A 23,762-nucleotide genomic window follows, 5' to 3' on the forward strand; every position below is an offset into this window, starting at 1 on the left:
AAAAAAGGACCAACTAGAAATTAAGCATACATGGACTGAAATAAAGATTAATATACAGAGATCCAACAGCAGACTAGAGGATCACAAGAGTCAAGTGAAAGGCTTGAAATACAAAGAAGCAAAAAACATTCAACTGGAAAAGAAAAAGAAAAAAAAGAATCCAAAAATATGAAGATAGTGTAAGGAGCCTCTGGGACAACTTCAAGCGTACCAACATCTGAATTATGGGGGTGCCAGAAGAAGAGAGCAAGATATTGAAAACCTATTTGAAAAAATAGTGACAGAAAACTTCCCCACCTGGTGAAAGAAATAGACTTACAAGTCCAGAAAGCGCAGAGAACAATAAACAAAAGGAATCCAAAGAGGATCACACCAAGACACATCATAATTAAAATGCCAAAGGCTAAAGACAAAGAGAGAATATTAAAAGCAGCAAGAGAAAAACAGTTAATTTCCTATAAGGGAGCACCCATACAATTATCAGCTGATTTCTCAATGGAAACCACGTAGACCAGAAGGGAGAGGCAAGAAATATTCAAAGTGATGGATAGCAAGAACCTACAACCAAGATTACCCAGCAAAGCTATCTTTCAGAATTGAAGGTCAGATAAAGAGCTCCACAGATAAGGAGAAAAAGCTGAAGGAGTTTATCACTGCCAAACCAGTACTATATGAAATGCTGAAAGATATTCTTTAGGAAGAGGAAGAAGAAAAAGGGTAAAGATAAAAATTATGAACAATAAAAACATATCTATCAACAAGTGATTTTAAAAATCAAGTGAATAAAAAATCTGATGAACAGAATAAACTGATGAATATAATAGAATCAGGGGCATAGAAAGGGAGTGGACTGACAATTATCAGGGCGAAAGGGTGTGGTGGGTGTGGGAAGAGACTGAACCAAAATCATACACCTATGGAGAAGGACAGTGGGGAGAGGGTAAGGGCAGAGGGTGGGGTGGGAACCTGGTGGAGGGGACCTATGGGGGAGGGGGGAGGAACTACTGTAACAATCTGAACAATAAAGATTTATTTTAAAAAATAAATGAGATTTAATTAATAACTTACAAATAACATAATTGGTAAAAATCTAAAAGCAAAATCTCTCTTTTTAACTATAATGTGCTTTAAAGAGCATTGAAACATTATTAATAATTATCTTTTCCAGTTTAAAACAAAAAATGTAAAATATGACATTTCAAAATGCCACAGAATCTTCTGACTTACATAGATAATTTTCTTATTTTTGTAATGCTCAGAAATACGTCTTTGGCAATAACTGAAATCCTTTCTAGTTAGTTTTGTAATATGTGATGACATTTCAAGTTACTTCATCTTTTGGCATGTGAAATTAAACAGAAAAATGTACAGACCTTGAGACAAAAGATTTTATCATTTTCTAATGGATAAAGCCATGTTTTATTTTTAATTTTTAAATTTTTTTAATACATTTTATTGATTTTGTACAGAGAGGAAGGGAGAGAGATACAGAGTTAGAAACATCGATGAAAGAGAGTCATCGATCAGCTGCCTCTTGCACACCCCCTACTGGGGACGTGCCCTTGACCAGAATCGAACCCGGGACCCTTCAGTCCCCAAGCTGACGCTCTATCCATTGAGCCAAACCGGTTCCGGCAGATAAAGCCATGTTTTAAAGTGTTTATATGTAACAAAGGTAATTCAATAAAGTACAATATGAAATTTAATCTTTATATGAGTTCGCAGTTTGAATAGTTTTTATTTTTTATTATACTTTTATTGGGGTTACACTGCTTAACAAAATTATATAGGTTTCAGTGCAGAATTGAATAATTTATATATAATATTTATAATATGTAACTGAAATATAGTGGCAACCATACTTTGGTAAAAACTGCTGTTTGAATTTTAACCCTTCTAGTTTGCCCCCTGCATCTGATTAAAACACAGGGTACTTACCTCAGCTTCCAGGTGAAGACCTGGAGGCTAAGGCAATTTTCCCTTGCCTGGGACCAGGACCACAGGAGATTGATTCCCACTGACTCAGTAGCTTCAGGGATAGAAACTGTAGATAACCTTTAGAGTCTAACCTCTGAGCTCTGCTTCAGTGTTATCGCTATTGCAAGATAGGGCCACATTCCAATGTGCAGCAGGATGTGACTGGGAACCAACCCTGTGGGCTGTCCCCAGTCTTTAGAATTTAGTCGTTAGAATTTAGTCTTTAGGATTTAGAATTTAGAACAAAGGAAAATTCCTGTGGTTTGAACCTTTAAAAGGGACTGTCTACCCTGAAACAGTGCAGTCATTTGGAGTCCAACTGCGTGTGGTGCTCTTGTGGCTGTCCTGGCCAGTTCAATAAATCCTTGCCTGCTTTTTTAAATTAATTAATCAGCCCCCGGTGGTCTTATTTTGAACCCAGGATTCGACCCCACAACAGTAACAACATAATACTGTATAAAATAAAATACAGAACATATTTTCTGTTTAACATAATATATAAAATTAAATAAAACTCCTCTTTACAGTAAATTCTTTCTGAGAGAATTATTGGCAGGTAAATGCAATTTCCATTGAGTTTTTTAGTCTCTGAGTCTCTGAAGCCGATGTTCTGACCCAAAACAAAAATAAAAGCAAAAAAAACCTCAAAACAACCCTCTGCATTACTTCCCCGCCTCTGTAAACTTATACTGAAGGTAAACCAAGAGTCTACTGGAAGATTCCATTCTTATTAGCATGTCTATTTGAATTTGAATATTTTGAAACTCGAGAGATTCCAATAACCCATGAGGATTTTATTATGAAACTTTGTAACTCGTGTTGACAATTGAGTGAGAGGCCATATAAAATAACAATTTTGGGGGGAAGTCAAGGGGGGTAAAAAAAAAAAGACTCTACTATTTGTAATACTTTAAACCAGCGTTTTTCAACCGCTGTTCCGCGGCACAGATGTTGCCTGGTGTGCCGTAGGTGCAGACAAGACAAGAATTTTATAATTTTTCACTATTTTGTTTACTTAATATTTCATAATAAAGTAATTATAAAATACTTTCTTTGTGTTTATTTGATTCCTATTCAAGAGAATTACTTTATATATAGTCAATATAGGCACAGAGTTAAATTTTTTAACATTTTCTAATGGTGGTGTGCCTCATGATTTTTTTCATGAAACAAGTGTGCCTTTGCCCAAAAAAGGTTGAAAAACACTGCTTTAAACAATAAAAAATAAATAAATAAATAAATAAATAAATAAATAAATAAATAAATAAAGTAACAATTTTCCTTATAACCTACCTGGGTTTTATATAGTAAACTATACATTAAAAAAAAAACTCTTTAAAAATCTGTGAATTCTTTAAATGCTATTTTTTAATGACACTGAATACTGTGAGGAGAAATCACATTAAACCCCAACCTTTGTCTTAACATTCTATAAATGTAAATATTATCATCTATGTACACTAAGAATAAACAAATATAGAAATTAGAGAAGACAAAGGTGAAACATTTTTAAAAAATGTTTTGCTAAACATGATGACTATATCCTATCATTAGTTAATATATCAAATCAATACTCTCTGAGGGCAAGGTTCGTTGTGTTACAGAAGAATGGAGAAAAACCAAGCCACGTTTATAGAAAGGGAGTTACATTTTATTATGCTCAGGGCCAGAGAAAAATGTGCCTTTCAAATTCTGAGACCCCCCATATGGAGGAAACTTTTTCTATTTATATCTTTTCTAGCTCTTTTGTCTCCCAAATTTGGACTGAGACTTCCAGGTCTTCTGGGAAAGAAGGCCTGTGTGCTGGGAAGGGGCCATGAGACCTTATCTCAAGGCCTGGCTTGGTGTCAGCACTGACAGCTCTGCCTGGGGCATAGTCCACGGCCTCTCTGGAATGAGAGTAGTCTTATTTTCCTTATTATTTAAGCAAGCAAGCATTTACAGAAGCCAAAATAGCAGGCTTAAAATTTCAAACAGCAGTTTTTATATAATATGGATGCTTCCATTTTACTACTGATAGTGAGCCCAAGCTCATACTTTGGTCTTCTTGATGATGATGATGATGATGATGATGGTGGTGGTGGTTATTATTTTTACTTGACTTCTTTTCCATGATTAGATCATTGTATGTGTCTGATAATGTTCTTGACAAAGAGTGCACCGCTGTTATTTTCCTCGTTTGCTCATTCTTGCATTAGCAGTATTAGCTTCACCAGCCATTTCTTGGTAAAAATCTTCTTAAGCTACTTATCTACTTCAAGAAGGTTAGTTTTGTTAAAAATAGTAGATATTTCCCTCGCTGGTTTGGTTCAGTGGGTAGAGCATCAGCCTGCGAACTGAAAGGTCCCAGGTTCGATTCCGGTCAAAGGCACATGCCCCGATTGTAGGCTCGATTCCCAGTGGCAGACTTGCAGGAGGCAGCCAATCCATGATTCTCTCTCATCATGGATGTTTCTATCTCTCCGTCATCCTTCCTCTCTGAAATCAATTTTTAAAAATATGTATTTTTATTGATTTCAGAGAGGAAGGGAGAGAGATAGAAACATCCATGATGAGAATCATGGATTGGCTGCCTCTCACATACTCCACACTAAGGTTTAAGCCTGCACCCCTGGCATGTGCCCTGACGGGTAATCGGACTGTGCCTTCATGGTTCATAGGTCGACTTTCAACCACTGAGCCATGCCAGCCTGGCTTTGTACACATCTTTTATGTCACCATAAAAAAAATGTGTGCAACCTGCCATAACTAGTTTAGCTCAGTGGATAGAGCATTGGCCTTTAGACTGAAGGGTCCCAGATTCCATTCTGGTCAAGGACATGTACCTTGGTTGCAGGCATATCCCCAGTAGGGAGTGTGCAGGAGGCAGTTGAATCAATGTTTCTCTCTCTTTGATGTTTCTAACTCTCTATCCCTCTCCCTTCCTCTCTGAAAAAATAAAATAAAATATATATTTTTAAAAATGTGTGTATCTGTTCTATTAGGTATGTCAAAACACAGTTCCCTTATATGTGTACAGTAAAATTACTGTAGTCATGATTGCCTCTTTTTATGAAATATTACATATCATACCTTAGATTTTTTTTAAAACACTTATTGATTACACCAAGCATAATTAGTAAAGATCCAAAGGACAATGGTTAGTTACAACTAATTGTATCATTTTGTAGAAAAGGAACTAAGGAAAACCTGGACTCATCCCTTAAAGATTTCATACTACTACTTCAGGTTGCAATGTATTTGAACTCGTAAGGTTCTAGCTGGTGCACACATCGAGGTCCTCTGATCTTCCCCAGAACACACTAAGAACCCACAAAGATTCACTTTAATAGATCAGGAAATATTCCTGGGGTTAGCAACAGAACTGGGAATTGAACCTATAACTCCTGAAGTTCAGTCATTTCTTTAAACTCTATTGCTTTCCTTGACACACATAAGGATTATGGATATAGAGTAGCTTTTTCTTTGACTTATTGATATAAAAGATGTTATATTTAACCAGTTTTATGACCATTGTTCTTTTGACTTTAGCATTTTTCTATAATCTTCATACTCAGCCTTATGAATGTTTGTTGTGTAAAATGTGTTCAATTGGTCTATTCTGTATTGTATAACTATCTCATACCAGATTATTTATACAAAGAAGAGTTGTAAATATAACTTTTCCCATACCAAAAAATTAAAAAATCCAAAGAATAATTTTATAGCATTTTATAGTATGTATCACATATGACATGTTAGCATAGTATAGTGTTTACTATGGGCTGTTGAGTCAACCCTGGATTCAAAATCTAACTCTGGAACTTACCAGCTATGCCATCTTGGGCTTTGTTAATGGGGCCATACTTTTACATATAATCATCCACAGTGCTTATTTCGAGACTAGCAAACACATAAATAGCATTTTCCCATGGTCATACATCTTCAGAACAAATCTCTCATTAGTTGGCTCTAGTCCAAGTGATGGCAACAGCTAAAATGACAGTGGTCTGTGTGTTTTGCAGCTCCTCTGGAATCCAGGCAGTTACTCCATACATTTTTTAAAAAATTGATTAGAGGGAGAAAGGGAGAAACATTGATTTGTTGTCCCACTTCTGTAAGCATTCATTGGTTGATTCTTGTATGTGCACTGAGCAGGGACTGAACCCCCAACCTTGGTGTATCAGGACAACACTCTAACAACGGACAGGGCAAGACAATGTCTCTTAATTGGAATGTTTTAGAGTTTAAATTTTAGACCATTTGCTATATTTAATATAATTAAGTTTAAATCTACCACCTTATTTTTACGTGTTCTATCGCTTTTTTGTTCCTTCTCTTTATTCCTTGTTAAACTCTTGTCTTTTTTTTATTCCATTCTACCATATTCTATTTATTACTATCAGCTTATTAGAAATTCCTCTCATTTGTTTAATTTCTCAAGCTTATATTTACAAATTAAAATTTACAAAGAAAAAAAATCACACATTTTATTTAGTGTGTGTGTGTGTGTTTAATCCTCACCCAAGGATATTTTTCCTTGATTTTTAGAGTGGAAGAGAAAGGTAAAGGCAGAGAGAAATATCAATGTGAGAGAAACACATCAATTGGCTGTCTCCTACCCATGTCCTGATGAGGGCAGGGGAGAAGCATGCAACCCAGGTATGTGGCTTGAATCGGGGACCCTTCAGTACACAGGCTGACACTCTATTCACTGAGCCAGAGTGGCTAGGGCTTAGCTTTGTTATTAAAGAAAGAAAAAAAAAGTCCCTTTTTAACAATCCGAGTTGTCTCAACTTTAGAGATTAAATTAAAAAATTTTAAACTCAATGTGGGGGAAATGTCTAGTGTATTGTTAGAAAAAAATGTCACTTTTTACAACATGGGAAAGAGGACTAAATCAAGAGTGAAAAAAATGAACATGATACATAGTCAATCAGAACTGGGAAGGAAGTATCTAATAGTATAATACTGTACAGGTCTCTCTAGTCACCTGCAGGAGATAGTAAAAGCAGCAAGGCCAACCTCCATTTACAAACCTGTTCATACACCCATGTTCACAGCCACATTATTTATAATAGCTAAAATGTGGAAGTAACCCAAGAGTCCATCAATGAATGACTGGATAAGCAAATTATTACATATACATACCATAGTAATATTATTCAGCTTTAAAAAGGAAATTTTGATATATGCTACAACATGGATGAAACTTGGGTCGGTCATTAGGCTAAGTGAGATAAGCCAGTAACAAAGAGTGTGTAATTCCACCTCCATGAGGTGCTTTATAGGGAAGTCAAAATCATGGAGATGGAAAGTAGAATGGTGGTTGCCAGGTGTTGATTTAAGGGGGAATGGGGAATTATTGTTTAACGAGAGGCCTGATGCACGAAATTTGTGCAAGAGTAGGCCTTCCTTGCCCCAGCTACCAGTATCAGCTTCCCTCTGTCTACCCCTCTGCCATCCCCCCATCCCCAGGGAGGATGTCTGGTCTAATTAGCATATTTTTCCTTTTATTATGATAGATGGGCATAGACTTTTAATTTTAAATGAAAAGAGTTATGGAGATGGATGATGGTGATGGTTGTACAACATTATGAATGTATTTAATACCAGCAACTGTACACTAAAAAGTGGCTAAGATGGAAAATTTTACCACTATTTAAATTTTTTTATACTCTGTCCATTTAAAACATACTTATTTGTTGAAATATATGCTGGCTAGCTGCCATGTAGAGAATGCACTGCTCCGTGTACCTCAATGACCACATGTTCTATAGCAGATCTGATATGGTTTGAAATACCTTTTTTTAAGAATGACAAAACCAGACTGGAACATGTATCTCTCCCCACCCCCCAGAAAGTTTATTTTGTTTTATTTTTTTTAATTTTATTGAATTATCTGTGTACATATCTTACCATTGCCCCCCCTCCGCCGCCACTCCCATACATACCCTCCCTCCCCAGAGTTTTGTATCCATTGGTTATACTTATATACATGCATACAAGTCCTTCTATCTCCCCCATATCTCCCTCCCCTCCCTGCTGTAATTTGACAGTCTGTTTGTTGTTACCGTCTCTATATCTATCTTTTGATTCATCAGTTTATAATGTTCTTTATTATCCATAAATGAGTGAGGTCATGGAACATGTATTCTTTATTAAATCTTAGTAGTATTCTTTAAGGGACAAACACACAGATGAGTAGGCTACAGTGAAGAAACCTTATTTTAATAACAGAGTTAAGAAGTCACTAAGATACTTCTAGGTATTATCTTCAGTGGTGCTTCTTATCTTTATTCTGGGACTCCAGGAAATATTCAACCCCTACAGCTACCACAAATGCAGCAAACCCCCATTTGAATCCTTTTAGCATTGCACCAACAAAGGTGACATTGTCTGCAAAGCCACCCATGTATCTCCAAGCTTCATTGCTAGGAAAAAAAAAAAAAAAAAAAAGGAGCTAAGGTTATAATCACATACATGCACGTTCACTGAGTAAAATACATTTAACTTTCATCTTTTTAACAGATGTAAATGCAACCTTATATAAGACCATCTAATGGACAACAATAGGTATCTTTCAGTGACATAGGATAATTAGGTCCATATGCCTGCATTTCACATGTAAAGTAGAAGAAAAACACTTGATTTCATATTCACAGTCATAATACTCAGGATTTCTACAAGATCCTCAAATGTAAGACTTTCTTTGGCTCTATCCATCACAGATCAGCTGTGTGGCTTTGCCTATATTAGTCATTACAGCATCGTGGACGGAGGGAGAGTATTAACCTTTGCCCTGACACTTACACTAGATTCACAACCTCTTAGGATGGGCAGGTTACTTAACCTGTCAGAGCCTGCTTCCTCTCCTACTCAGTGATGACTATTTATCTTATAATGTTGTTATAAAGAATAAAAAGGGTGATGTGTGATATATTTTGGCACAGAGAGTATGTAACATTTGACATTATTCTTACTACTAATAAATTTCTCTATCACAGCAGCCTGAAGTTTAGAAGACTGATTTCCTGCTCTGGCAATCATTCTTCTGAGCACACTAAACAGAGGTGTAAACAGAACTCAGAGACCTCTTCTGAAAAAGGTCTTCTCTCACAGGCAGCGGTAAGTGAGTGGGAAAAATCATGTTATGAAGAACAAAAACCACTTAACTAAAGATCTGACTTATTAGAAAATAGGAGTTAATCAAATACAATTTAGATACCAAAGTCAGACAAAGACATTAGAAGAAAACTATAGAGTAATATCCCTAATGAACATAGATGCTAATATTGTTTTTTATTTAAAATGCAAATATTCTTTTAAAAATATATATATTTCATTTATAAGAGAGGAAGGGAGAGGGATAGAGAGCTAGAAACATCAATGAGAGAGAAACATCAATCAGCTGCCTCCTGCAACGCTCCCCCCCCTCCCCCCCGGGATGTGCCCAAACCAAGGTACATGCCCTTGACTGAAATTGAACCTGGAACCCTTAAGTCTGCAGGCCAACACTCTATCCACTGAGTCAAACCAGTCAAGGCTAGATGCAGATGTTCTTTTTTTTAAAAAATATATATATATTTTATTGGTTTTTACAGAGAGGAAGGGAGGGGAATAAAGAGTCAGAAACATCGATGAGAGAGAAACATCAACCAGCTGCCTCCTGCACACCTCCTACTAGGGTTGTACTCACAACCAAGGTACATGCCCTTGACCGGAATTGAACCTGGGACCCTTCAGTCTGCAGGCCGATGCTCTATCCATTGAGCCAAATAAGTTAGGGCTAGATGAAAATATTCTTAACAAAATTTTAGAAAATTGAATCCAACTATATATATATATGATAATATATCATGATGAAATAGAATTTACCTTAGGAATTCAAGATTGATTTAATCTTTGAAAAATCATTAAGAGTAATTCACATATTAATAGAATAAAGGAATTATGTGAACATCTCAATAGATGCAGAACAGGCAAGAATGTCCATTTACATCACTTCTATTCAAAATTATACTAGCAGTGTTAGCCAGTACAATAATGAAAAAAAAAAAAGAAATTAAAAGTTTATAGATTGAAAAGGAAGAAATAAAACAAGTGTACATAAAATGATCACTTATGAAGTATAGGCTAAACAATCTGTAAAAAAAATGTTGGAACTAAAAAGTGAATTTAGCAAGGGAACATGATACAAAGTCAATATATAAACCCCAATTATATTTTTATATATTAGCAAAAAACTGGAAATTAAAGTTTAAAATACCATTTACAATACTATTAAAATATGGAAAAACTCGTGATAGGTTTAATAAAATATTACAAGGTCTATATATAAAACACTGCTGAGAAATTAAAGAGGATCTAAATTGTTCACAGACTAGGAGATTCTATAGTTTTAAGATATCAATTATCGCCAAAACTGGTTTGGCTCAGTGGATAGAGCTTCGGCCTGTGGACTGAAAAGTCCCGGGTTAGATTCCAGTCAAGGGCATGTACAGTGGTTGAGGGCACATCCCCAGTAGGGGGTGTGCAAGAGGCAGCTGATCGATGATTCTCTCTCATCAACCTTTCTAACTCTCTATCCCTCGCTCTTCCTCTTTGTAAAAAAATCAATAAAATATATTTTTTTAAAAAGATATCAATTATCCTCAATTGAGCTATAGATTCAGTGAAATCCCAATTAAAATCCAAGGCAGCTTTTTGTAGAAACTGAAACACTCAACCTAAATTTTAAATATACATGCAAAGAACCTAAAATAGCTTTTTTAAAAAATGGAGCTCTTATGCTACCTGATTTGAAGACATTGTAGTATTGTCATAAGGGTGGACATTCTATTCTGGATAACAGAATAGAATCCAAAAATAGACCACACAGATACTGTCAATTGATTTTTTACAAAGGCTTTAAGGTAAACCAATATGGGAAAGACAGTCTTAGCAAATGGTGCTGGAACAACAAATGCAAAAATACTTTCATCCTCACCTCACAGTATATTAAAGTAACACTATGAAAACTTGTAAGAGAAACCACAGGAGAAAACTGAGGGTGCAAAAAGCACAAACCATAATAGAAAAGTGCCAAATTGGGACTTCATCAAAATTTAAAACTCTTTGAAAAACATTATTTAAAAAATGAAAAAATAAGCCAAACTCTTAGGAAAAAACATTTGTTGCCCAGCCAGAATGGTTTAGTTGTTGAGCATTGATCTATGAACCAGGAGGTCACGATTGGATTCCTGGTCCGGTCTAGGCATATACCCGGGTTTCAGGCTCGATCCCCAGTAGAGTTGTGCAGGAGGCAATCAATCAATGATTCTCTCTCATCATTGATGTTTCTCCCCTACTTTCTCTCTCTCTTTTGATCCCTTTCTCTCTGAAATCAATAAAAAAAATATTTTAAAAAGAAATATTAAAAAATAAAACAAAAAACATTTGTAAAATATATATCTGATAAAAGGCTAATATGTAAAGTGTCCTCTTGAGAGTTTGACTGGGAGACCAGGAGTTCGATTGCTCATTATGACATGTGCTGACCACCAGGGGGTGGTGTGAAATAAAGTAAGGCCCTGGCTGCTGCCAGCCGGAGAAGGGAGGTCCTGGCCAGCAGCCAGAAGGTTCTGACTGGCCCTGGTCACTGGCCATGACAAGGGACCCCCTACTCAGGCATGAATTTAGTGCACTGGGCCTCTAGGAATTCAGTGAAAGAAGATAAACACCCTGATAAATAAATAGGCAAAATATGTGAATAGCCACTGCACCAAAGGGGAGCAGGGGGAAAGCACTAATGACAAATAAGCACTGGAAAAGAATGTTATGATCATGTCTTCATAAAACCATGGAAATTCAAATTAAAATAACAAAGAGGCATAACATTCACAAAAATGGCTAAAATTAGAAGACCAATAATGCCAAGTATTGATGAGGAGGATATTGAACAACTGAAATTCTCATACATTGCTGGTGGGAATGCAAAATGGTACAGCTACTTTGGAAAACAGTTTGGCAGGTTTCCTATGAAAATAATCACACACTTATGATATGATCCAGAAACCCTACTCTTAGAGAAATGAAAACATCATGTTCACTCAGACTTGTATTAGATTGGTTATAGCATCTTTACTCATAACGGTTAAAAACTGGAAACAACACAAATGACAATTAATTGGTGAACTGCAAACAAAATGAGGTCTATGCACACAGAGGATGTTGCTCAGCAGTCAATAAGGAAGAAACGAGGGATACCAGCTAACAGGGAGCCTATGTCTCCAAAGCAGTATGCCGAGCGAAGGTGGCGAGGAAAGGGTGGAGACACAAAGCCGATCAAAGGTTGCCTGGAGCAGGGCAGGATGACACTGAGTGTGAAAGGGCACAAGAGAACTTCTGGGATGACAGAAATAGTTTATGACATGACTGTGGTGGTTACATAATTCTATATATTTACCAAAACTCATGGAATTAGACACTCAAAATGGGTGAATTTTACTGTATGTGAATGATACTTAATAAAACGGATTTTAAAACTTTAATGTAAAAAGCCATCTTCAATTATTTTTTTTAAAGGGAAATACACAAAAAAGAAGCAAATAACGATTCTCTACGATAAATTCTATCTAAATTATTTAAAGATTCTTACCGGCCCCAAGGATCCTTGAGCCCCCGTGCCGCCAGCTTCTCCTGCACAGTTTCTAAGGGTGTCCCTTCTATCTTCCATTTTCTATAATCTGGAAGTACCAATTTACCATGCCCATGCCCATGCTCATGTTCATGTCCATGGGCCATGTCTATAGGAAAAGATTAAAGTAAAAGAGAAATTGCATGTTGTAGCTATTGAATAACCAAGTTTACTACTAATGTTTTAAGGTAAAACATTTAAAATTAATGTTTTAAAGAGAGAACTAATAATACAGCATGTTATTATATAACCAGTGTATGTTCACAATTAGGAAACACACACATATAATTTAAAAAAAGAAAGAAAAATGATCAATAATACCATCACTCAGAGATGACCATTTATTTTGTTTATTCTTTTCTCCATTAAAATAATGGTAGACATTTAGTGTCTGTCAATAAATGTCCCAGATACTCTAAAGTACTTTACATATATTAACTGTTACTTCCAAAGCAACTATTTGAACTTAAATTATAATGATTATTTTCATTTTACAGATGAAGACAATGAGGGTGCATGAAGGTAACTTTCTGGAGGTAACAAAAATAATAAATGGTACAACTTGCAGTTTGGTTTCAGAGCCCTTGTTCCTAATTTCTAAGCAATACTATTCCTTTTCTTTTAGTGCTTTCATTATGCATAATGAAGATGCCTTACACACTGATTTGTTACTTTCTTTAGATGATTCTATTAAAATATAGCATGATTGTGTTTAAACGTATACATGATAGCATGAATTTTTTCTGTAAGGAGCCAGATAGTCAATATTTTAGACTATGTGGGTACTTATAAAGCAAGAGAAAACAACTTTCCACAAATATTTTGTTGATAACATTCAAAACATAATAACGGAGTATATATTTTTTTGTAATATAGGTCTACTGATGAGGAAAATGTCATTTTTGGGAGGATAACGTTTTGTTTAACTAGGGCTTAAAGTTTAGTTTCCCTTAATGTCAAACTGATTGTACATGATTGTCTGTAAAAAACATTATTAACTGATGGCCTGTACACAAAACAGGCAATGGGTTGAATTTTAACATGTTCTTTTAAATTGATTTTTTAAAGAGAGAGAAAAGGAGAAAGAAAGGGGACGAGGCGGGTGAGGGGGAGGATGGAAGACAGAGACACACGTACGCACCCCACAGGGGATGGAATCGCAACCTGAGTATGTGACCTTCTCTATCATCTATTATCTATCTATCTATCTATCTATCTATCTATCATCATCTATTTGACTTAGTGGTTGAGTGTTGACCTATGAACTAGGCAGTCATGGTTCGATTCCTGCTCAGGGCACATGCCTAGGTTGTGGGCTCGGTCTCCAGTAGGGGGTGTGCAGGAGGCAGTAAATGAATGATTCTGTCTCATCATTGATGTTTCTCTCTCTCTCTCTCTCTTCCTCCCTGAAATTAATAAAAAAATATATTTTTTAAAAGGACCCCTTTTTAATTTGTAAGTTTGTTTCCTTAAATAAAATATGCCCTCAATAGTAACATAAAGACTTCAGTTTTACTAGTATTATTTTTATACATAACATAAAAATAAACTTCAGCTCACCGTGATGTGCCTTCCACTTTCACACCCAGGGGGAGAGAATGTGACTTAGCACAACCACTCTGAAAAACTGTTTGGCATGATCTAGAAAAGTGGAACATCTGAATACTTTATGACCTAGCAATTCTAATCCTAAGTTTATATACTCTAGATCTGCATTGTCCAATATGGTAGCCACTAGCACTGGAATGTGGTTAGTGTAAATGGGGAACTAGATTTCCTATTAATTTTAATTAATTTAAATTTCAAAATCGATTCTCAAATTAATTATTGGAAAATTTAGAGTGTATTTCAAACAATTTGGGTATACAGATTTACTTTATCAACAGTAAATTTGATAAAATAGAAACATAGATCAAGTGTTTATGAAAACTTAGCATAAAACATTCTATAAATGTAAAATACATAAGTCTTAAAGACAGTATGAAGAAAACAAAATATTTCATTAATAATTTTAACACTGATTATGTTAAATTAATGTTATGGTTCTTTTTATCTTTTTAATATGGTTACTAAGAAATTTTAAATGACATATATGGCTTGCATTATGTTTTCATTGGACTGCACACTGCTTTAGAGAAACTCTTGCATGTATATAACAATAGATATATTTTATAAAAACCTTTTAAACTACATTATTGATTCTAGCCCCAAATTATAAACAATCCAAATATCCAACAATGGATTATGAAATAGAAACTTATGGAATATTAGACAACAAAAACAACATGCAACAGTGTGAATTAATCTTACAAATATGATGAGAAAGGGGTGAGTCATATACTTTGATCCCATCAATATAAATTGAAGAACCTAACAATTTATTTTTTTAGGAATGCATTATAGATAGAAAATAAAATGAATGCTTGAAACAAGTGAATGCTTATCACAAGTCAGGATAGCAGTTACCCCTTGGGGAAGGACATAAAATCAGAGCTTCTAAAGCAGTGTTTTTCAACCTATTCTTAATTCTTGTATGCCAAAGGAGTTTTTTGGACAATTGTTTTCCTTATCACATTCTCATTCCCCTCCCCCAATGAAATTTCAACACTACAGATATGTTATATCATATTTACATACTATGGCTTTTTGGAGAGCCACACACCTCAGTAGTATCTATGATTTTTTCACACACTGTCCATCTCTCAGAACCAATTTTCAAATACTCAAAGGCCAATCACTTGTGTTGAGAATGCATGTTCTAAGGTATTGGCAATGCTTTATGTCCTAAACAGAAGGGTGGGTACACAAGTGTTTGCTTAATTAGAATTCTTTAAAAAGTACTCTTTTATACACCCTTCTATTATGTATACTTCACAGTAAAATAGGAAATTAGATAAAGTGACAAAGTATGCTAAGGACTCAACAACAGGTGATTATTTCCAGTTCAGAGTTGTTCCAACAAGAATAGCAAGGAGTTATTTCCACAAAGAAAATCCACGTAGTCATGAAAATTTAAAAAGCTATCTACTTATGTTTGGAGTGAACCTATAATATTAACCTCCACTAAAGGGGGATGGAATCCCTAAGAAGGCAATAAGAGGATACCCTGTTCCCCTGAAAATAAGACAATGTCTTATATTAATTTTTTCTCCCAAAGTTGCGCTAGGTCTTATTTTCAGGGGATGTCTTATCTTTCCATGCGCTAGGTCTTATTTTCGGAGGACGTCTTATTGTCCGGAAAACACGGTAATACCACTTACAACATATGTAATTTTGTGGTTTACCAAAGACTTTCAAGCATACACCCCAATTTCCTCTCATTTTTAAAATTGGGGGTATTATAAGAACATTAGTAAATAAAAGACGAATGAATTTTTTTGTGTCCCTTCCAATCCCTGCACCTATGTACATGCAATTTTAAAATAGTAAAAATTTTGGAGTAAATCGCTCTAAAAATGGATGCGACTTTGTACCCTGTTTTTTCACTTTAACATCGTGTCCAAAACATTCACAAAAGAAAAAAAAAAATCTCACTTAAAACTATACATATTTACCCTAGCCGGTTTTGCTCAGTGGGTAGAGCATAAGTCTGCGGACTGAAGGGTCCCGGTTCGGTTCCAGTCGGGGGAATAAAATATATATATTTTTAAAAAAAACAACTATACATATTTGTGAGGCAGGCGTTATAATTATTCCTCCTTCAAAAATTTTTAAAAAATATATTTTTATTGATTTCAGAGAGGAATGGAGGAGAGATCAATGATGAAACATCAATGATGAAAGAGAATCATTGAGTGGTTGCCTCCTGCAACCCCCACACTGGGGATTGATCCCAAAATCCAGGCATGTGCCCTTGGCTGGAATTGAACCTGGGACCCTTCAGTCCGCAGGCTGACCGTCTTCCCACTGAGCCAAATCAGCTAGGGTCCTCCTTCACACATTTTTTATTTGGGGAGGCTGTTCTGCCTTTATGCAACTCAAATGTAAACAAACAAAAAACAACAACACGGGACAGGGGATGCTGCTGGTGGCAGAGTAGGAAAAAGGCATCTGGACTGAATAAGCCCCGTCATTCCCACTGTATCCTTGTACACCCACCCCCACCACCCCAGAACTTCACAGGTCTCCCCCGCTAGCTCTTCGATCGCCTTTCCTCTGGAGCCACCCACTCTCATCATCCTTCTTTATTTTGTCTCTCCTTTTCGAACCCCCCCAGAATGGATATCTCATTCCTATTTCCACTCAAGCGATCGCCCACCAGCTCTCTAATTTACCTGACAGCAATCTGACCTCTGAGGACACTCAATAGTCAAGCCTCCAGCCCGAGCCAACCGGAAGCGGAAGTTGCCACCTGGAGGTCCTTCCGGCAGGAAAGCCGAGAAGCCGTTCCGGTTCGGGGTCACAGACTTATGAACCAGGTGGAGATGACGCGAAGGAGGCTGACAGTCGACATTTCCCCCACCTCACCCAGTACACCTGTATATCCGTCGTCTCACGATGATCGGAGCCATGGTGGAGGACAGAAGGTCGGGGCAGAGGCGATGTTTTCCTTGTTCGCAGACCGGAATTGATGCTGCACCGAGGGGCGGGCCGCGGACCTCCTACAGCCAATAAGAGAGGCTGTTGTTCAACGTGGACCCGGCCAATGGGAGGGCTGCTTGTTGCGCTGCAGTTGGCAGGCGGCTGCGGGAGGCGGTGGCGGTAAGAAGCCGGAGGCAGCGGGGTGACAGGTAAGCCAGCGGCCGCGCTGTCTTTGGGGGGCGCGAGGGCTCCAGAGAAGGGGTGTCCATCTCCGGCTGCAGGAGCTCTCGAGGGGGTCCGACGAGGACGGTCTGGGCAGGTGGCAGCCGCACTGTCGGTGGCCCCGGAGCCTTTCGCAGCCCAGGTAGCCGCCGGGAGGTCGCGAGGAGCAGGCAGCCGAGGCGGGTGGAGGCTGAGCCCGGAGCGGCGACGTGGGGCCTAGGGCGTGAGGGCTGCGGTGGCACCTGCAGGGAGGACGGGCCGGAGCCGGGCGGAGTCGTGAGGGCTGGAGGGGCTCCGTGCACGAAGCTCGGACAGCGAGAAGGACGCGGCTTTGCAGGCACCGGGGAGGAATCCCAGGGATTGCTCTTCTGAAAGGGCTGTTTCTCCGGGTGGGAAGGGGGAGCGGAGAGGACAGATATTCACTGGCGGTCAGATCCTTGGGACTCTTTGTAACTGTATATATTATGTAACCCGTGGCTGTTATGTACCCAAACAACCTGGTTGCCCCTCTTGGAAGAGGAGGTCTGGTAACCCATTGATGTGTCAGAATAGTTCTCTTTTTTTTCTTCTTCGTTGGTTTGAGTGCTTTTCACCCCTGCAGGCTGTGGAAGCGTGCAAGCATGAAGGATAGTCACGACGACCTTATCCCAAATATGGATTTGGGTTGAGAGATTCGTTAGTTTGCAGTTTAGGAACTTATTTGTTTTTGAGGGTCAAGGCTGATTGCAAATACTTCTTTATTTCTAATCTTCAGGAAAGTGGAGAGCCTCAAAAATCTATAGTGCGAGGTAAGTGCAAATTGGAAAATGACTAGAAATCTAGTTATGGATTATTTCTTAGGTTTAGAAAGTATTCTTTTTGAACCTCTCTGACAGAGGTAAAATGTATTTGCAGATATAAATAACTGAATTGACATGCTTGCACAATGAAATGTACAATTAATACAGGAATTTCATTAAGCGTATGTTATGGAAGAACAGACTACATTAAAAACTTGATTTTGCTCGCCATTGTGCCTCCAAGGTTGAGCCTCAACCTATGAACCTGGAGGTCAGAGCACTTGATTGATTCCTGATCAGAGCACTTGCCTGGGTTGCGGCTTGATCCCCAGTAGGGGGCGCGCAGGAGGCAGCCTGTCAGTGATTCTTTCTCATCATTGATCTATCTCTCCCTCTCCTTTCCTCTCTGAAATCAATTTTAAAAATATATGTACATTTATTTAAAAAAAAAACACCACTTGGTTTTGTAGCTCACTGGAAAACAGTTTTAAAAGAAGCATAATAAATTTCCAAAATGTAAGCTGATTGAAATGTTGCCTGTATCTTAGAAGATAAGAACTAATATAGTATTAGCAAGTGTACTATAGCTTCCCTTTTTCTATTACTAATTTATATTAATATGTCCCAGAACCTAAATAAAAAATTCATCACTTGGTAAGGAGAGGTAGTTCATTAGATTTTGTTAATTCTGAAGTGGAGTACTGAGATACTTATCAATGCTTTCAGATAAAAATTTTGACACTTGGCGTTTCATTGTAGTTTTACTTTTTGCATGAATAATACTATCTCAGGCACAAAGAATGTATCTACTTCTAGTTGCAGTTCTGTGAACAAATCTGCTTTTATGTAGGGTGGTGTGTGTGTATTATTATGTAATCAGCCTACTGGAGCTGTCAGTGGATGATTTTTTAATGGCCAGTAGGTGTCATTGTAAAATATTAATACAATAAAGTTGAATATCATTAGAAGTCCACTTTTCTGACACATTTCTGTAGTGGAGCTGTTTATAAGGAATTTGAAATAATGGCTGTAAAGAAGTATAATCATTTGCTCTAAATTGCACCTTGAAAGCTTGTTTTTATTTTATTTATTTTTTAAAAATATATATTTTATTGATTTTTTACAGAGAGGAAGAGAGAGGGATAGAGAGTTAGAAACATCGACGAGAGAGAATCATCTATCAGCTGCCTCTTGCACACCCCCTACTGGGGATGTGCCCTGCAGCCAAGGTTCATGCCCTTGACCGGAATCGAACCCAGGACCTTTCAGTCCGCAGGCCGACGCTCTATCCACTGAGCCAAACCGGTTTTGGCTTGAAAGCTTGTTTTCAAATCCAACTCTCAAGCCATCTTCACATGCAATAGATTTAGTTTTTAATACACAGTTTTGGCACCTTATAGTAGTTTACTAAGTTCTAGAATGATTAAGATTTTCAGCTTGACTGAGCTTTATAATAGAAAAACCCATGCTACATAAAAAACGACAACAACAACAACACACAGTCCTAACTGGTTTGGCTTATTGGCTAGAGCGTCAGCCGTGGACTGAAGGGTCCTGAGTTTGATTCCCAGTCAGAACACATGCCCAGGTTGCGGGCTCAATCCCCGGTGTGGGGTGTGCAGGAGGCGTTGGTCAATGATTCTCTCTCATCGTTGATGTTTCTATCTCTCTTCTTCCTTAATCTCTGAAATAAAAAACAAAACAAAACACAAAAAAATAAAATGATAAAATATGGGCAAAAAGTCTCCAAACAAGTTATCAGTTGCACAAAATAATATTTTGTTGTTATCTTTTAATACAAGAACAGAGGAATTTTTTGTTTCAGTGTCTGTGACTTCTTAGTTTCCTTTGATGTTCAAATAGTTTCTTTTTACATTTTTGCCTGGTAAGTAGACGAAATTCTTTTCTCAGGATGATGAATTGAATATTTGTCATTGTCTAAAATGTGATGCAGTGGATTTTGGAGGGAGCTGGCACAGAAAGCTCTGAAGTTGCTTACAGCTGGTGTGAGCAGAGCCTTCCTTACCTGCATAGCCTTCCACTGAGTTCTTGTCACTTTGAGCTATTTCAATTCAAAATAGCTCTGCTCCGTTTGCCTTCTATTGATAAAGTGTTAAAAATAGACTCGGACCTAATTCAGAAAATCTCCATGAAAGTGAAGAGTTTTACACACACACACACACAGAATAATCTAGGAGGCTTTTTTTTTTTCTCAAGAAATATACATATTTATGCCGGCACCGGTTTGGCTCAGTGGATAGAGCGTCGGCTTGCGGACTGAAAGGTCCCGGGTTCGATTCCGGTCGGGGGCATGTGCCTTGGTTGCGGGCACATCCCCGGTGGGGGGTGTGCAAGAGGCAGCTGGTCGATGACTCTCATCGATGTTTCTAACTCTCTATCCCTCTCTCTTTCTCTCTGTGAAAAATCAATAAAATATATATATAAAAAAAAAAAAGAAATATACATATTTATTATATCATCTCAACTTCCCTTCAGAATCTTAGCGGTAAGGGGAATGTGAAGGAAGGTGGATATACATATTTTGAAGACAAAAAAATTCCCTAGATATGGTTCACTGCTGGCTTCCACTTACAAATCATTGATCTAATTCAAGGCTCTCTTACTTGTGATATGCACCAGTAATCATAGTTTTTGCTTGAGAGAAAGGACTATCAAATCTACCAATAACTTTATAGCTCAATGCATTTTCACCATTTAATATCTTAGCTGGGATAGATTTTCTAGCCAGGAGCTGAAGTTGCCAGAAATAAAAATTGTGCTGAATATTTTGGTTTGGATTAGTTTTTACTTGACAATTAGCTGCTTTCCACAAACCAAGGTAATTTCTTTCATGATTTAGACCTGTGTTAATTTGCACAGATATTTACTTATATCTTGTTCTCTCAATGTATCTGGACGCTATCCAATTCTAGAATCAAACTACTACACTTGGAAAATAAGAATTGGAAGTTTTCTCAATTAAAGGTCTTTTACAATATTGCTATGAAACAAAGATGATATACATTTAGATTTTGTGTAAACACTCAATAATATATAGTAAAACTTGGAATTGTGAATTTGTTGATTTTGGCACAGATCCTATTTAGAAATTCCTGGTTTATCTTTATGAATTCTTAGACTTGCTGTTTTGGTATCTATTTGCTATCAAGACAAGTATTAGAAAAAGTAAATGAGTCAGCTTTAATTTTGGAGAAAAGAGTAAAAACTCAATTATGTAATATATTAAGATATGTGACTTGGATTATTTAGAGAATTACTAGAGGCCCGGTCCACGAAATTTGTGCACTGGTGGGTGTGGTCTCTAGGCCTGGCCAGCTATTGAAGTGCAAGCATCTGGTGTGGAAGGGCGGGTCCCAGCTGACCTCTGGGCCCTGGGCAGCACCTGGGCCCCCAGACCCCCACCCATCCCCCTCCGTTTGAGTCATCAGCCCCCGCCTGACTCCCCCAGCGCCTGGGAGCTGGATGGTGGCCCTGGTGCCGCCCCCCTTCCCCTGCTGCTGGTCTCAGTCTGCAGGACAGTCGGTGGGGCTATCGGACCCTGCTCACACCCACCTTGGCCTGGTGCCACCCGCTTACCTGCTCCACCATCCCACCGTGGTTCCACTCATCAGGACCCATTGGGGCTGGCAGTGCCTCCACCGCTGCCTGCTGCCAGCACCATGTCACCAATGCCTGCCATGTCCCACGCCACCTCCAGGTGGTCAGCGCACCTCATAACAAGTGGTCAAACTCCCGGTCTAGGGGACAATTTGTATATTAGGCTTTTATATAGGATAGTTCTTTCTAGATTTGAAATATAACTACCAGAAAAGTAGTCATAAAATATGATAAATGGCACCAATTTATTGAATGGCAAAGCATCAGTTACAAAAGAGTTATTTTGGTCTATTTGTAAAACACTGAACTCCAAGAAATATTAGAATCAAATTTACCACTGAACCCACCCATGCTTCCTGAGCCCCCTTTCTGTTGTCCCCCATTCTGGATTCTTCTCTGGGAAAGGGACTTCCTTTTGCGTTCAGTCCACTCTGCACCAAGCATTTCATGGGTTCATCCACCTGGCTAAGTTCTCTTTTAATAAGATTCCTTGTTGAGACATTTAAAAGAAAAAGTTAAAGAAAAGCACGTCTAATCTAATGAACCATAGATTAAAAATAAAAAATTGAGGTTTTTAAAAAAAATATGTTTTTAACGACTTTTAGAGAGTGAGGAAAGGAGAGGGATAGAGAGAGAGAAACATCGATGAGAGAAAACATCGATTGGCTGCCTCCTGAATACCCCTTATTGGGGGGGATTGAGCCTGAAACCCAGGCATATGCCTTAACTGAGAGTCTAATTATGTCCTCCACCACTGAGCCATACCAGCTAGGCTCCTCTTTTTATTTTATTGATTTTATTGGGGTGCAGATTTTCTATTTTTTCCTGGTTTAATCTTGGTAAGTTTTGTGTTTCTAGGAATTTGATTATCCAATTTGTTGGTGTACAGTCCTTCACAATACTCTCTTTTATAACCCTTTCTATTTATGTAGAACCAGTAGTAATGTCCCTCTTTCTGATTTTAGGAATTTGTGTTTTCTTAAAGAACCTCTTTTGGGTTTTAGATTTTTTTCTATTCTCTATTTCATTTATCTCTGTTCTAATCTTTATTATTTTCTTCCTTCTGCTAGCCTTGGGTTTAGCTTATTCTTTTTCTAGTTCCTTAAGTTGTAAAGTTAGGTTGTTTATTTGAGTTTTCTTGTTTTTTAATGTAAGCATTTATATTAATAGCTATACATTTCCCCCTTAACACCACTTTCACAGCATCCCATAGGTTTGGAACATTGTGTTTTTATTATTGTTTGGCTCTAAGTATTTTCTAATTTCCCTGTGTGTTAATTTCCACAACCTTTCGAATTTTCCCACTTTTCCTTTTGATTTCTATCTTCATCCCATGACTTCATGGAAGATACTCTGTATAATACCTATCTTCTTAAATCTGTTGAGTGTTGATTTGTAGCCTACGTATTGTCTATCTCGGAAAATAGCCTACTTTGTGCACTTCAGAGGAATGTGTATGCTGTTTTTTTCTTATTTTCTTTTAATTTTTGGTTATATTTTTGTCTCTATGGATATTTAGTCATTTTATTATTGTGTGCCAGACTTTTTGTATGAAAGATTCAGAGACAACGTTACCTTCCAAATAGGGTTCCCATTTCTTTCTGTGGCTCAAATGGGTGAAGGGGCTAATTACCTCCAATTAATCAGGGATTGAGCTATTTTAAAGCTGTGGTAAAGTTTGTTGTTTTTTAAAAATATATTTTATTGATTTTTTTTCAGAGAGGAAAGGAGAGGGATAGAGAATTAGAAACATTCATGAGAGAGAAATATCAATCAGCTGCCTCCTGTACACCCCCTACTAGGGATGTGCCCACAACCCAGGTACATGCCCTTGACCGGAATCGAACCTGGGATCCTTGAGTCCGAAGGCTGGCGCTCTAACCACTGAGCAAAACCGGTTAGATTTAGGGCAGCTGTGTTAAAGTTTAATAAAACTCAGTTTTCCTATCATTTGCCATGTTGGATTTTTTTGCTTTGTCTTTTTAAAT

At 37.5% G+C, this 23,762-nt stretch overlaps 2 protein-coding genes across 8 annotated transcripts in view; one reads left to right on the plus strand and one right to left on the minus strand.

Moving 5' to 3' along the window:
- Positions 1–8,099: 8,099 nt before the first annotated feature.
- On the minus strand, positions 8,100–17,056 carry NDUFB3 (NADH:ubiquinone oxidoreductase subunit B3). The gene is made up of 3 exons (XM_036421040.2): positions 16,909–17,056; positions 12,596–12,743; positions 8,100–8,390 (listed from the first exon to the last, which is right to left on the minus strand). The coding sequence occupies exons 2-3, from the start codon at positions 12,739–12,741 to the stop codon at positions 8,234–8,236; spliced, it is 303 nt and encodes a 100-aa protein (XP_036276933.1). The 5' UTR covers positions 12,742–12,743; positions 16,909–17,056; the 3' UTR covers positions 8,100–8,233.
- Positions 17,057–17,225: 169 nt separating this feature from the next.
- FAM126B (family with sequence similarity 126 member B) overlaps positions 17,226–23,762 on the plus strand; it is a 35,225-nt gene continuing 28,688 nt past the window's right edge. For 3 of the 7 annotated variants that reach the window (XM_036421015.2, XM_045575634.1, XM_036421006.2), the window contains exon 1: positions 17,226–17,364. The gene's annotated coding sequence lies outside the window, so the exon portion shown is untranslated. The other 4 variants (XM_045575636.1, XM_036421010.2, XM_045575635.1 and 1 more) reach the window with 3 other exon arrangements.

The sequence above is a fragment of the Pipistrellus kuhlii genome, unplaced genomic scaffold, assembly GCF_014108245.1.
Source record: "Pipistrellus kuhlii isolate mPipKuh1 unplaced genomic scaffold, mPipKuh1.p scaffold_m20_p_7, whole genome shotgun sequence".
Classification (NCBI taxonomy): Eukaryota; Metazoa; Chordata; class Mammalia; order Chiroptera; family Vespertilionidae; genus Pipistrellus; species Pipistrellus kuhlii.